Below are 14755 nucleotides of genomic sequence, written 5' to 3'. Positions count from 1 at the left end.
GTGTCCTAGCAAAAGATCTACGGGAGTCTGTGCACGAGTGTGAGAGCAGCACAAGAATGGACAGGCAGGAGAGGGTGACACACACGTATCCGCTTGTTCCAGCTGTCCTGGGACAGTGTGGTCGTAGTGGAGCTAGTTCTGTATCCAGTGGTCTGGGACAGGCATCATACAGGGCATCTGATGTGCAACGGCTGCTCACGTGTTCAAGGTTTTGGGCTGAAATAGTTGAAATACTAGCACTCGCCGTAGAGAAACGACGGCCCGTTGTAGTTGAAGTTTGCTTTTCAAGTAGTAACTAGTATATTTTCCAGTTTTCCTAGTACTAATTGAATTGACGCCTGTGTGAATTCCAGGTATTTTAGCAACATTGGAATTGTTTTTGGAATAAAGGTTCTATTTGTTAGCATTGGTTAACGTGAACTAACAATGAAAAAAGACATCTAAAGCATTTATTAATCTTAGTTAGTGTTCATTTCTACATTTACTAACACATTATTAAAATCAAAAAAAAATTCTGTTAATCTTGTTGGTAACACTATACAATAAGGTTTCATTTGTTAACATTGTTTAACTACATTAGTTAACATTAACTCGCGAGAAACAATACAGCATTTATTAATATCAGTTGCTGTTACATTTACTGATACATTATTAAAATCAAAGTTTGTATCAGTTACCAGTTAATGCACTGTGAACTAACATGAACAAACAATGAATACTTTTATTTTTTAACAAAGGTTAATAAATGCTATTTATAAATATTTTTTCTCATTTTAGTTCATGTTTACAAATGCATTAACTAATGTTAATAAATGAGACCTTATTGTAAAGTGTTACCATATTATTTATTTATAGCATGAGCTAACATGAACTAACAGATGCATTTTTATTAACTAATGATAACACGGATTAATAAATACTGTAAAAATGTATTGCCCATGATTAGTTAATGCGTAACTATTGTTTACTGAACATGTTTGAGCTATTTTGACTAATCATTACACAAATATAAACAATTGAGTGAGATCACTGTAAAAAATATATTTTTGGTTTAACTTAAAAAAGTAAACTGGTTGCCTTAAAATTTTGAGTTCACTGAAATTAAAATTTTTAGTTAATACAAAAAAGGAGGTTGCTTAATCAACAAGAACATATTATGTTATCTGAACCACAAATTATCTAAGTTGATTTGACAAAAGAAAAATGAAGATAATTTTTTACACTACTGTTGAAAAGTAATTTTGTCAAAGTTGTAGATAAAGCAAAAAATATTGGAGCATTTTGCAAGAAAACAGCCTAATATTCCAGTCTGTCTACTTCAAAATTTCTTGTGCAATTCAATCAATTATTTGTGAAATTTACTTGCAATTTCTGAGTGAAAATTGTTGGTATTTACTGTAGTTGTGCATGCCTACTATTATAAAAGATACTGATAGTAACATAAAAAGAAACTACTTGGTTGCCTATTAAGCAATAAAAGCTGAGAGGGCTTGATGCAGATTTTCTGTCACGCGTTTCTCCGACTGGCATTAGTGGAGGCAGAGGAGCGGCCCGTCTCGTGCTCCGGTCTGTCTTTGAGCCAGTAGAGGAGCCACGTTACCATCGCAGACACCATGGCGAGGATGCTCGCGATCGACAGACACAGGGGTCCCGCGGGCGAGGGCGGCCCGCCGTGGCTGTGCACAAATATGAGGCCCATGAAGAGCAGCACGAGCATGGAGAGCAAGGAGAAGATGACGCACACGCACCCGGTCGTCAGCGCGAGACGCCTGCAGTTGCGGCAGCTCTCGTAGCGCGAGACCGAGTCCTGAGACAGCGTGGTCGCGGTGGACACCGTCGTGGTGGACGCGATGATGGACGCGTCCTCCTCGCGCCTGAGCGCCACGAGCGCCGGGTGCATCGGAGGCGGGTGCGGCGGAAGAGCATCTTGAGGCACAGGGTCCGAGTCGATGTACAGAGGGAAGTCCTCTGTGACCTTGGTGTTGTTGGGCAGGTTCTGGATCCGATAGTCGGGCACGGACGTGCGGTGGCGGCACACGGGGCAGCTGATGCGCCACGGCCGCTCCTCGCACAGTTGCAGCGCGTGCAGACACTCCTCGCAGAACGTGTGTAGGCACTCCAAGATCTTGGGCGCGCGACGGTCGAGATCGAAATAGTTGTAGCAGATTTTGCACTCGTATTCCTCGTAGGGAAACGCCTTTGGTGCCGGGAGAGCAGGCGGCTCCGACCCGTTATCTGCCATGGCATCTCGCGCTGCCTCACATCCTCGACACAATGGGCGCGAGGCAGTCACGCGCGCCGCCTTTTCTTCTCTTTATCCTGTCAGCGAAAGCCCGTGCTCCCGTTAAACCCGGACATTTTTGTGTAAGGCCTTTTTTTAAAAACGGTTCTTTTAGTCTCCGTGCACGCTGAGTAGCCTAAATAATTAACCGTAGCTATCGTTCCAGTCCGGAAGGGAGGTGATGTAATGCTTTGCTCTCTCTCATCCAGAACCGATGTGTGTGTGCGACCGAGCCCGGAGAGATGCGGGACGCGGGAATCACACCTCAATCAAAGCATCAGACACGCGTACGGGTCAAACGGCACGAGCCTTTCTGCTGAAGGATGCTGTTTACGTCAGTAGATTTAACTCTTTTTTTGCTGTTCAAACATGTCGGTGATGTTTTTCCCCCTATAAAACATTTCCGACCATGGAAATAAAATTTGCCCATTTAACAGTTTATTTTCCATTGTGAGTCATTTACCTGATTGTTACGCTTGCTCACGTTGTTGTCATGGAAACTAATAACCCAGAAACAGGTGACTTGCCCACTATTTCAGGTGCATTCATTCCCAGAGTTCTCGTACACCCTCCATTCAATCAAATAAACTTTTTTTTTAATTTTTTGTATTAATTTTATGTGACATCCCCGGTGTCCCTTGTGTGTTCATATATTGGATATAATATAAATCTCACAATTTTAAAAGATAGAAATCACATTTATGACATGTTTTTGCAGTTGCTACCCAGGCAGCAACATAGTGTCGGCCCAGATCCGGCCCACATCTGGACCGTGTGAAATCCACATAAACCAGATTTGGGCCAGATCTGGGCTGATACTATGTTTTGCTGTCTGGGTAACTTCTGATGTGAAAAAACTGACTATTAGATTTATTTAAAAATACTTTTCTTCATTTTTTTTTACTTTTTATTAGTCAAAACATGTTCAAATGAATGGTCCTCAGTCAGGAAGTTTGTTTTAACAGCAGAAACACCAGGGCCCAGTTGTTCAGAAGAAATATGATCAGATCAGTCCGTTATTATTGGATCAAATCTTGAAAATGGGTTGAAAAAATGTAATCCTGTATTGGTTTGGATTTGGATTAGTATGTTAAAAAACATTTTCAGATTTGCCTATACCTTGATTCATATTCCTGATCCCAGTCAAAGGGTATGTGGTGGATTTCAGGAACAAAATGTAGGTTAAGAAAACTTTAAAACTGATCAAATAATGCAACGTTTGTTTCATAGTGTGGCCTAATACACACACATAGGCCTATACATATTTTAGACTTAACCATTAAAAGAACCAGTTCAACAAACACCTCATATCAACTGTTTGGCATCAAACTAAAAGAAAAGTCCACGTGGGGACAGAAACCTCAGAGTTTCTGCTTGCTGTGCTTCTTCGGCTGCTTTTATTCCCACAGGAGCCAAGGGATGGAGTTTAGTTGATAACCAGCAAATGCAGGAGTACGCATTCAACAACACCTGTCAGAGAAGGAAAATACAACATTAGACGGCAAGAACAACACCAACAATACGTCACACGATGTAACACTGCGTTTAAAAGAAATGTTGTTGTTATATTGTGATGTTTCCTGTCTGGAAAAGTTTGTATCTGGATCAAGGTTATCCAATCCAGTTTTGCTTTGAAAATCCAGCTCAAAATGAAGATGGATTACCTGATCCTGGATAAAGCAAAACATGGGATTCCCAAACCTGGATCATTCTGATTAAACTTTTTGAACAACTGTGTGTCCCTCATGTAAGATAACCGTGACTGAGCAATATAGAGCATTGTGTAAATACTCAACCGAATCAGGTCGTAGTGCCTGAGCTTGACCAGAACACATTTCCGAGAGTTTCCTAAAGGCTACACTTATAGAAATAGGGTAACATGGGAAAATATCTTTTTTTTTTCTTCTGACCATTGATCTCATCAAAATCTCATCTCAGTACTAGTCATTTTTTATTTTCTCATTTCATCTGAATATCAACATTTGTGAGATTTAGTCAGGCGAAACAGTTTTGTGTCTCTGGAAAATAGTGATCTATGACCTTGTATTATGTTGGATTTTAAAGTTTTTTTTAAGGGTGTGTGTGTGTCTATTTGTTAATAGGGGATTTGTGGACACATCTATGTTTTTGGATTTGTGGAGTAAAAGGATGAAATTGGACCCTTGGGGTAAGATGGGCCACCAGAATTGCCACAGAAGGCCCCAAGTTGCATGTTGTTAGTACTTTTTTTTTTAAAAGAGGTGGGCGACTTACCCCTCTTTTAATAGATGTTCTTTAACAAGTAAATTGTAAATAAAAAATACTGTTAATAATAAAATACTTATTCTTATAATAACACATTGGTTGATGCATCATCATCCTGCACATGCTAAACATATCTAAACAAGTTATAATTTAAAAGTAAATCCACATATTGTTCTTAAGGGGGGCAACTTCCCCCATCCTATACTCTGCTACTAGGCTACATGGCAGGAATGACTCACCTGTGACAGATAAGCAAACACTTTTCCTTGGGTAAGCATGTTAGCCAATCAGAATAGCCATACGCTTCTCTACGTCAGCACACTTTGACGCGCTGTCACCTGCAGCTGTAAAACACACCTGTGAATGCGCGCGGGGCCGGTGCGGAAGCCAGAGCTCAGACATGTGGGGGGTCATCTCGTACCTGAACAGCCCCGAGCTGGTGGTGAGCTTCCAGCGATGCTGCGGCCTGGTCCAGAGAGAGAGGGGCTCGTTTATCACTCAGAACACACGCGTAAACGCCAATGGATCCGATCCGGTCACGATCCAGCGGCGCAGAGCGGAACAGGTGTCGAACGGGACGTCCCGAGCGCACGACACCAACTCCAACTACAAATCCATCAGTTCACAGTCTGAACACAAAGTGAGTAAATCATATTTAAAAGACGCTCTTTTTTTCAGGTGAATCAAAACCGCGAGTTTCCCCGAACGCAAAGACAATGCGTTTCAAAATATATGCCAAAGACAAGATTTTCCTGTTTGGTTGGTTTAGACTAGAAGTTTATTGAACAAATTGATGACTCAACATGTTTTTAAAATATGTTTTTGTTTCTTATATATACAGTAGCCTAATATATGAACTGAAATAGATCTCTCAAATTTATACCTTGTATTAATAACATACTTAAAAATATTAAATGTTTATACCATATCAGCTTTTAATGTGGATTCAAATTTAGTATTTTCAGAATTTGGGTGAACTATGAAAAAGTTTAACTTTTGTTTGATATGTGGTGGATCACAGATATATATATATATATATATATTATGATTTTCATCAGGCTTACTTGTCAGTTATTTAAATGTCTTATTTTAAAAAATGTCACTGATAAGAGTAACAGTCGAAAAATGGAAAATATGTATTGCACATAGCATAAGCTAATTTGCTTCTCAGGTCCCTAGAAAGGCTTTTCTAAAAAATAAATAAATAAAAAAAAATCATAAAAAAAACACTAATCATTGAATAAAGCTATACAGCATGTCATTTATACACATACACATACACATACAATCCTAAATGACCATGTGCCTATTTTAAGGATGGCATGAATAACTAATTAAAACAAACATATATTAAATTGAAATATGCATGCCGTTCTGGTTTATTGTGGTTTATTATTATTATGGTTTATAAATATTGAGGTCAATTTGTATTGCTTGTGATTCCTGTTTGACTCAGTTAATTGAGTTGCTCTACAGGATGGTCCCAGGCCTCATTACGAGGTGAGGAACTGGCTGTTCTACTTCCTGTTTGTGACGTCGGCCGCTCTGGGTCACGAAGTGTTTTACATCAGCTTTCTGCCCTGCATCCACTGGAACCTCGACCCATTCCTGTGCAGGAGACTCGTCAATGTGTGGGCGGTGAGTGGCCGAGATAAACACTCACACACTCACTCACTCTCACTCACACACACACTCTCACTTTCTGTCTGTCTCTCTCTCTCTCTCTCTCTCTCTCTCACACACACACACACACACATTCCCTCTCTCTCTCTCTCTTTCTCCCTCTCTCTCTCTCTCTCTCTCTCTCTCTCACACACACAAATACACACTCTCACACATGTCTACTATCTTTGTGGGGACTCTTCATAGACTTTATGGTTTTTATACTGTACAAACGGTATATTCTATCTCCTTACCCTAACCCTACCCCTAAACCTACCCATCACAGAAAACTTTCTGCATTTTTACATTTACAAAAAAACTCATTCTGTATGATTTATAAACTTGTTTACCCATGGGGACCTCAATTTAGGTCCCCACGGTGACACGAGTCCCCAAGAGTCTGTGTGCATTCAGGTTGAAGTCCCCACCGTGATAGAAAAACATGAACTCTCTCTCTCTCTCTCTCTCTCTCTCACACACACACACACACACACACACAATTTGAAATCGGTCAGCTGTAAAAATGCACCACATAGAATAGCGCATCTCCTTCCTCTCTCCTCAGGTGGTGATGTACATCGGGCAGGTGATGAAGGATATTTTAAAGCTGCCCCGTCCTCCGTCTCCCCCTGTGGTTAAACTGGAGACTCGTGTGGACGCGGAGTACGGCTTGCCCTCCACACACGCCATGGCAGCAACAGCCATCTCATTCACACTGCTCCTCAGTGCTCACGAGAGAGTAAAGGTCAGACACACACACACCATTGAGAACGTTTTGAATGTGGTTTGCTTTTGCATAGTTTACTGAAGGGGCGTGGCCATCTGTCTCATCAGTCAGATCAAGCCCCGCCCACACATCTGCTGTGTGACTTCATAATGAGCTCTCAGTAAATGACTGTCAATCAGTGTCAGTGATAGTCAGACGGTGCCATCCATCAGCTTTCAAACACTTTGAGTCTTGACAGTGTTTTCAAATATTGGGTCAATTATAAGTCTAAACCTCTTAACTTATCTGTGCTTCGATTTTAAAACAGGCCACACAGTCGCACACGTATATAAGCACTGTAAAACTGTATTAGTGAACTGTAAAGTTGCATTCCCTCCTTTAACCCTCTGCTTGTGTGGCGGTCAAAAATGACAGATTTAAAAAAAACATATTTTAATGAGACGAATGTACTATATTTTAGCTTGTTAATGTTTTTTATTTAATATTTTGTATTTTTTAGGGGATTTTATGGTACTTAATTATATTTATGGGATAGTTATAATCCATTTATTTCCTCTTAAACACTTTTTTAGCATAGACCTGAAAATAAAATTTTCAACTTAAACTAATACTTTGGAGCACAGACTTAAGTTTGGTCTCTTTTTAAATCTTGTCAGCTTATTTCTGAAGTGAAACTAAAAAAAGTTATAGAAGTTTGTTTATTATGCAAAATGCATAAAAATACTATTTTAAAATTGTATATGAAATATATATTATATAAAGCATGTTTTGCTGTAAAACTGAGAAAATCAAAGCCATAAATCTAAAGAAGTAAAATTTTGTTTGGGCGCAGTACCAAACGTTTCCAATAGATATTCGCTTGCATAATGAGAAATTCGCATCCCATTATTTTCCAGTGCTGTCATTTGTGACTGCAAAGTGCAAACAGTACAAGTGCGACTATTTTTGTCCAATGATGTCCATGATTTTTTTATTTATTTTTTTCGTTCACATAGCAAGTGCCAAAACCTTTACAAAATTTCGTACCATTCTGATGAAGTAAAACATAAAAAAAAAAAAAAAAAACTAAAAATTTTGGTTAAGAGTGTAATTTTATTAGTTGTGAATTAGTTGTAAATGTATTTATATATTAGCTGTGGTCAGAATTAATGGCACCCCTGGTAAATATGATCAAAAATGTCTGGAAAAAAATAAATCTGAATGTTTATCTTTTTGATCTTTCATTCAAAAAATGTGCAAAAATCAAACCTTTCATTGAAGCAAAAGAATTGAAAGTGTGCGGGAAATCACATTATGAATCATAATTCCCCCACATATGAAATAAATGTTTTTCTCCAAAACATGTTGGCCACAAATATTGGCACTTTTATATTGGCCACACAAGTCTTTGGCCATTCAAACTTTCCTCCTCACCGTGCATTAAATATAATATACTTCAGAGATATTTTACTCGTAAAAAAATTATAGGGGTGCCAATATTTGTGGCCAACGGTTTTGAAGAAAAACATTTATTCTATAATGTGATTTTTATTTAATTATTAAATTGATGAAAGTGGACATTTGTGTGGAAAGTGTGACAGTTAGGATATAACATAATATTTCCATTTCAAATAAATGCTGGACTTTCTGTTCATCAAAAGAATTACGGTTTGCACAAAAATATGAAGCTGCACAACTGTTTTCAGTGATTTCTGAAGGATCATGTGACACTGAAGACTGGAGTATTGATGCTGGAAATGTGGCTTTGATGACAGGAATAAATGACATTTTAGCATACTGTATATTTAAATAGAAAACGGTTTATTTCAGCCTTGGTCAGAATTTAACAGACTTCTGTTAAAAATCTTATTAAAATCTCGACTACTAGCTTTTAGCTCCATAAAAGGATGGACTGATTTGAAAAAACGATTCTTTGTATGTGAAGGAAACCAGAGAGCTGTGTGTGTATGATTTAAGAATAAAAAAGGCCATTCCAGTCAATAATACATGAGCTCTACTGTCCCAGAATCCATTGAGCCCATTCAGAAAACGTTCTTCATTAACTTCCTGTGAAAGACCCCCAGCTGACAGAGGAAGAAAGAGAGGAAAGGAGAGAGGGATGGACAGATGGAGGGACAGGGAGATGGATGGAGTAAGACAGAACAGAGGAGGCTGGGAAGCTTCATGAATATCTACGGACTCTTCACATGTTGTCAGTGATTAACAGAGTCCTGAATAAAACCAGTGGGAGGAGCACATGTCAGGAGAGAAAGGGATGTTATTAGAAGAGACGGTGAAGAAAAGAGAGGATGTTTTGAGTTTATTGGTACAATAAACTGACTATTTCTCTCATGGTTCACTCACACACAAAAGAGATTCATTTACATTAACATATGGCCGCTTTTGACGGATGTGCTGGAATGTTGATTTTTGAGTGAACGGTTTGTTTAATAATGTGTTTTTTCCCCTCGTCTTAGTTCCCGTTTGAGCTGGGATTGATTGTGGCCGTGGTTCTGTCTGCACTGGTGTGTCTGAGTCGTCTTTACACCGGCATGCACTCGGTTCTGGTGAGTCTGGAAGAGAGAGACACTTTAAAATGGACATGCACTTTTGCGTTTGATTATGAAAAATTTAAACTCCTGTATAATTCATATAGTCTGGAGAGTCTCCATAGATTTTACCTCTAGTTCTTTTAATACAGCACAGTTGTATTGGTGGATGCGAAGGCAAACGTTTGCTTACATGCTTAAAAGATGCTGTTTATCATTTTAGTTTGGCATTAAATATTGCATTAATGTGTAGTTTTAGATGGAGATTAGCATATCACATTGCAGGTCAGCTGCCCATTTAGAAATCACTCAGAAAAGCCTAGCAACCACATGGCAACATGTTAACAGCCATTTAGAACACCCTTGAAACCAGCTAGAAACATTAATAACCATTCAGAGCACCCTAGCAACCACATAGCAACATGTAAACTATTTAGAACACCCTTGCTAGAAACATCTTAACAACCACTTACAGCTTCCTAGCAACTGCATGGCAACACATTAACAACCACTCAGAGCACCCTAGCAACCACATAGCAACATGTAAACCATTTAGAACACCCTTGCTAGAAACATCTTAACAACCACTTACAGCTTCCTAGCAACTGCATAGCAACACATTAACAACCACTCAGAGCACCCTAGCAACCACATAGCAACTGCATGGCAACACATTAACAACCACTCAGAGCACCCTAGCAACCACATAGCAACATGTAAACCATTTAGAACACCCTTGCTAGAAACATCTTAACAACCACTTACAGCTTCCTAGCAACTGCATGGCAACACATTAACAACCACTCAGAGCACCCTAGCAACCACATAGCAACTGCATGGCAACACATTAACAACCACTCAGAGCACCCTAGCAACCACATAGCAACATGTAAACCATTTAGAACACCCTTGCTAGAAACATCTTAACAACCACTTACAACTTCCTAGCAACTGCATGGCAACACATTAACAACCACTCAGAGCACCCTAGCAACCACATAGCAACTGCATGGCAACACATTAACAACCACTCAGAGCACCCTAGCAACCACATAGCAACATGTAAACCATTTAGAACACCCTTGCTAGAAACATCTTAACAACCACTTACAGCTTCCTAGCAACTGCATGGCAACACATTAACAACCACTCAGAGCTCCCTAGCAACCACATAGTAACATGTAAACCATTTAGAACACCCTTGCTAGAAACATCTTAACAACCACTTACAGCTTCCTTGCAACTGCATGGCAACCACTCAGAGCACCCTAGCAACCACATAGCAACATAACCACTCACCACCCTAGCAACCACATAGAAACACATTAACAACCAACCAGAACACCCTAACAACCACATAGCAACAAGATTACCATTCAGAGCACCCTAACAACCACAGCAACATAACCACTCAGAACACCCTAGCAACCACATAGCAAAACATTAACAACCACTCAGAACACCCTAGCAACCCCATAGCAACACGTAACCTATTTAGCACACCCTTACAACCAGCTAGAAACATTTTTAAAAACACTTAGAACACCCTAGCAACCACATAGCAACATAATCACTCAGAACACCCTAGCTACTGCATAGCAACACAACCACTCAGAACACCCTAGCAACTGCATAGCAACACAATAACCACTTAGAACACCCTAGCAACTGCATAGCAACATAACCACTCTCAAAACCAGCTAGAAAATTAGTACATTTTTCATAATAATGCCATAAAAACTGCATTATAGTGTCAGTATGACGGTACATAAACCCGGTTGAGCTGCATGAATCTAGAATTACAGAGTCTGATACTAATGACAGGAAGCTAAAGTGAATCTCTCTCTCTCTCTTCCTCTCAGGATGTGATTTGTGGCGTTGTAATTTCAGCCGTCATCATGGCCGTGTCGTACCCGTTCTGGGGAACCGTGGACCTCCTTCAACTCCACAGCCCCGTCTCCCCCATCGTGGCGCTGGCACTGCCCCTCTTCCTGTCCTACAAGTACCCAGAGCTAGACCATTACACCACCACACGCGGGGACACCACCATTATTTTAGCATGCAGTGCGGGCTGTTCGGTCGGATACTGGGTGAATGAGCGTTTGGGCTTGACCTTTGACCTAGCCGGGCCTTTTCCAGTGACTCTGCCACCTCTGACCCTTGCAGCCGTGGGCCTCGGTGTGGCACGGTTCCTGGTGGGGTTAGCGATGCTGGTCCTGACCCGGCAGACGGTGCGCTGGGCGAGCCTGCGGGTGCTCTGCTGGATTTACGGCGCGTCTGTGAGCGACGTCGACGCACGCAGGAGGAAGGAGATCGAAGTGCCGTATAAGTTCAGCACGTATGTTGCCATCGGACTGGTCAACAGTATCTTGGTGAACAGAGTGTTTGTGATGATGGGACTTTGGGATTTGGGAAATTCTGTGTAATTTCTCAGTGTTTACAGGCAAGTTTGAACTCAGTCGAGCTGCAAGGTTCTGGATAAAGTGAGAATCACGACAAAACAGATCAAGATTTTCTAACTAAACCAATACAACATGAAATTTACTAGAGGTTCTGACAAAGTGTTAATTGCTGCAGTCTATTTAAAATTTGAATGATTCATTCATTAATTCATAAATACTTCACCTGTTTCATTACTGGATGAATCAACGTTTTTTGAACGAATATCTTGAATGGATGATTCAATGACTAATACATGTTTTTAACAGTCACTTGTCGCCACCTACTGGTGTAACGATCTAATTTATATTATCATTATTTGAGGTGCCATGTTACTTTCTAAAGGCGATTTGCTCTATTTTTATCGCTACCGTAGACATCAGTGTTTATATCCGAACTATAAACTTTTATCCCAGTTCTGATTATATGAATATTTGTAACAGAAATAACAAAAACAGTGAGGTTAAAAAGACTTGTTTGTGAAGTTGTTTCACATCTTTCTCTGTCTCGGCAGCAGATGTTGTGAATGTTCCGGTGAGATTTTGTCAAAGGTTTAATAGACAGACGAATCGTTTGTCGTTTAGGAGTATGATATCACGTGGATGTTTGAATTGAAATCGCAACTTTTTTTTTACACGTTATTCGTGCAGCTTTAATTCTCATTAAGAAATTCGTATAGGCCTTTGTCCAGAAATGGCTAGCATTTATATTAAACAGGATTTGTTAAACCTACATAAAACAACTGCATTTTGTCAGATTTTGAAAACAGTTTGTGGATGTTTTAGTGTAGTTCCACTTGCATTTTTAAAGGAATATTCTTGGTTAAATACAAGCTAAAGGTAAACGCCTGAAAAATACATTTTTATGCTTTATTTCACAACATAAAATGCACAAGTAATACATCCTTGTGAATTTTTAGGCCTATTTGCTAGCAAGTGTCTAAATGGGACTACAGAGGTTGTCTGGGACATTAAACGACACTTTCACAGCCTCATTGTGTTTTTAATGGTCTTTTTCGGAAGCTCAGTGGTGATGACGTTGAAGCATTTGACTTCAGCTGATTGTATTTAGGTTTAGGTTCATTTGTGAATATCTTGATGAACAAAAAGTGTAAGAATCATAAATCTTTGTTGGTCACGGAGTATATTTTCTGCAATAATCCAAAAGCCAATGGAAAAATCCTATTGGTTTTTGTTGAGGGAACCAGGATGATGCTAACTTCCTGTTTAGCCTACAAAATGACATCATCCCTCCAGCACTCTATTGGTCAGACTGATAGACCTGTCCTAAACCCCATTGGTTTTTTTTGCACTTTTTTTTGTGGGATCATCCAGTGCATGTCTTACTTGAAAATGGGATAGGCCTATGAGAACAGCCTCTCACCTTTATATTCTATGTAGAGGAACTGTGGCAAACTGTTGATTTCTACATTCGGCTTGTGCCTTTAGTTGTAATAAAGTGCAAAAAAGCACTTCCATTGAAAGTGCATTTTTATCTGGACAAGCAGTCCGGCTAGTTGATGTTTTCAGTGGTAATAAGAGTAAATGGAGCTTCATTTTTATAGGCTATGAGATATTTCTTTTGACGTTTTCCTAACGTCAGTGTCACGTGGAAACTTGATTCTGCACTGAAAACCTCAGATTAAAGGTCCGGTCACATTACTGTTCATTACAATTGGAAATTTTGTGCGAGGGTGAAACTTTCCCCACACAGATTTCGCAACGGGTTCAATTTGGCGCCACTGACAGAAAGTTGTTTGGTTTGAAAGTGACTTCTGTGCTTTCTGCATTATTGACAATACACAATGGACCTTTTTTGCCTGTGTAACTTTGCTGAAATTTGGCAAATGTGACCGCACATTAACTCTGGTCTCGGAGGAAAAAGGTTCAGTTGTGACATCAGACGGTAATTTAACATGACCACAGAATATGTTTGACATAATTTTTACTAACATGTAATACTTGTTATAAAGTGCTTTGACTGCCTCAACTCTATACGAATATTTGTTATACAATTATTATTTTTAAACATATAGTTATGCATTTGATATTTATTACAAAATACTGAATAACATAGTAGCCTACTTGAGTTGCCGGTTTTGACACTCAGGATGTGTGTTTATGAGCTTTTACAGATGTGGTGAAAGAAATGAATAAACACCGTAAAAATGGCTTCAAGAAAGGGCTGTCTCTCTGTTTTCTCCATTTGTTTGTTTTGCATTTTTAAAGTGTTGATGTGCTGAGGAATGTTTGCTGTGTAGACGGTTTACCAGTTCACTAAACACTACAGAAACCACAAACACGCCTCTCATGTAACCACAAACCCTTACAAATACAGTGTACACAGACCATCCTTCCACACACAAAGCTCACCCATAATAGTCTATTCACACACATAATAGCCTCTTATCACTTTCATTCTTACGGTTGTAGTTCAGACACTGAAGGCATTTAGACACACCTACTCAACTTTTTCACATATTTAGGATAATATTAAAGTCATTAAATATATGAAACAATACAAATGGAAGTATGGGAACATATAAAACCAAATAAACTGAAGCTTTAGGGTTTTAATATCATGAAAACCATTCATTCAAATGCATGCAAACTCTTTTGCCTATGACCGTATATCTGCTGGAAATCAGATAAGAGTCCGTCTGATAACCTGTTCAACCAGACACTTCCTCTCATCTGCCATCTCAAACCATCAGGTTTTGGTTAGTTGATCACTGATCTAGACTCTTGTTTAATGAGTTACAGCTGAAATATATTCACATGCACAAGCCACTTTCAATATACCTGTGATTGATTGTAGTCAGACACAGGCATTCTAACATCAGTGCATTTGGAGTTGTTCAACACCCTGATACAC

General features: G+C 39.4%; 2 protein-coding genes across 2 annotated transcripts; one reads left to right on the top strand and one right to left on the bottom strand.

Annotated features, from left to right (window-relative positions):
* Positions 1-1507: 1507 nt before the first annotated feature.
* rnf228 (ring finger protein 228) lies at positions 1508-2336 on the bottom strand (the record flags this gene model as incomplete). Its single annotated transcript, XM_081369695.1, has 1 exon — positions 1508-2336. The coding sequence occupies exon 1, from the start codon at positions 2240-2242 to the stop codon at positions 1508-1510; it is 735 nt and encodes a 244-aa protein (XP_081225821.1). The 5' UTR covers positions 2243-2336.
* Positions 2337-4801: 2465 nt separating this feature from the next.
* sgpp2 (sphingosine-1-phosphate phosphatase 2) lies at positions 4802-14056 on the top strand. Its single transcript, XM_081370358.1, has 5 exons — positions 4802-5165; positions 6002-6163; positions 6753-6932; positions 9371-9460; positions 11305-14056. The coding sequence occupies exons 1-5, from the start codon at positions 4926-4928 to the stop codon at positions 11866-11868; spliced, it is 1236 nt and encodes a 411-aa protein (XP_081226484.1). The 5' UTR covers positions 4802-4925; the 3' UTR covers positions 11869-14056.
* The last annotated feature ends 699 nt before the right edge of the window (positions 14057-14755 follow it).

This window comes from Scardinius erythrophthalmus (assembly GCF_964197995.2).
Source record: "Scardinius erythrophthalmus genome assembly, chromosome: 7".
NCBI classification, from domain to species: domain Eukaryota; kingdom Metazoa; phylum Chordata; class Actinopteri; order Cypriniformes; family Leuciscidae; genus Scardinius; species Scardinius erythrophthalmus.
This window is presented reverse-complemented; position numbering and strand designations above follow the sequence as displayed.